The 1,188-nt window shown below is 55.5% G+C and overlaps 1 protein-coding gene across 1 annotated transcript in view; it reads right to left on the bottom strand.

Annotated features, from left to right (window-relative positions):
• Nucleotides 1–6: 6 nt before the first annotated feature.
• Nucleotides 7–1,188, bottom strand: part of LOC113977313 (HORMA domain-containing protein 1-like) — a 12,139-nt gene continuing 10,957 nt past the window's right edge. Inside the window, exon 12 of the mRNA XM_027703323.1 lies at nucleotides 7–635. Coding sequence (XP_027559124.1) covers nucleotides 555–635 — 81 coding nt within the window. The 3' untranslated portion in view covers nucleotides 7–554. The remainder of the gene's footprint in view (nucleotides 636–1,188) is intronic.

The raw sequence follows: 1,188 nt of genomic DNA, 5'->3' as shown, positions 1-1,188 counted from the left end.
GGCATGGAATCTGGAGTTAAAGGCAGCAGAAATTCCTGCATTTTCTGATATGGAATCTGGAGTTAAAGGCAGCAGAAATTCCTGCATTCTGGCAGGGAATTTGGAATTAAACTCATGGAGAAAGCCAGTTTTCCACCCGAGTGTGGTGCCTTCGGTCTGGAAGAAACACAAACAACTCATGAAACCCTCCAAGTGTCCCGGCAGGAAAAGCAAACACTGGAACAGCCAGAAAGCTCCGGGAATCACCTCCAAGACTGGGCAGGTTTGGGGGCAGGATAAGTTCCAAAGGCTCCATGGGAATGGGCTTTGCTCCACCACCATCAGGACCTGCAGCCAACCCCAAAATCCCTTCTCGGGGTTTTCCGGTCCCACCTGCCGGGCCTTGAATTCTCCAGCTGGGCTTCCTGGCCTTTCCTTCCCTAAAAAAACTGCTGAGGGAGCAGAACAGATCCCTGGGAACCGCTGAGGGAGCAGAACAGATCCCGGAGAACCAACGGGGCGTGGAACGAGCACGTGGGAATGGAGTGGAGGAGAATTCCGGAGGGGTTTGGCAGCTAAAAGCGCTCCTTGGGCTCGCTGAGCTTCCTCCTCTTGGGCAGCACGTCCTGGCTGGAGGAGAGCTCGGCCTGGTGCACCTGGCAGGGAGAATTCCAAGTGGGAATTAGGAGCGGGAATTACGGGGGATCCACGTGGCTGGAATGGGAACAGCCCACCCCGAGCAGGACAGAGCAGCACCCAGGGGTGCTGAGCCCAAAGGAACGGCTGGGAAAGGTGCTCTGGGAGAAGTGAGGGATTGAAGGAGGGTTGGGATGTGTCCCTGCTGGGATGGTTCCTGTTGGGATGTGTCCCTGTTGGGATGTTGGGATGTGTCCTGTTGGGATGTGTCCCTGTTGGGATGGTTCCTGTTGGGATGTGTCCCTGCTGGGATGTTGGGATGTGTCCCTGCTGGAATGTTGGGATGTGTCCCTGCTGGGATGTGTCTCTGTTGGGATGTTTCCTGCTGGGATTTGTCCCTGTTGGGATGTTGGGATGTGTCCCTGTTGGGATGTGTTCCTGTTGGGATGTGTTCCTGTTGGGATGTGTCCCTGTTGGGATGTTGGGATGTGTCCTGTTGGGATGTGTCCCTGTTGGGATGTGTTCCTGTTGGGATGTGTCCCTGTTGGGATGTGTCCCTGTTGGGATGTTGGG

This window comes from Neopelma chrysocephalum, unplaced genomic scaffold (assembly GCF_003984885.1).
Source record: "Neopelma chrysocephalum unplaced genomic scaffold, ASM398488v2 Primary Assembly neopelma1_225, whole genome shotgun sequence".
Lineage (NCBI taxonomy): Eukaryota > Metazoa > Chordata > Aves > Passeriformes > Pipridae > Neopelma > Neopelma chrysocephalum.
This window is presented reverse-complemented; position numbering and strand designations above follow the sequence as displayed.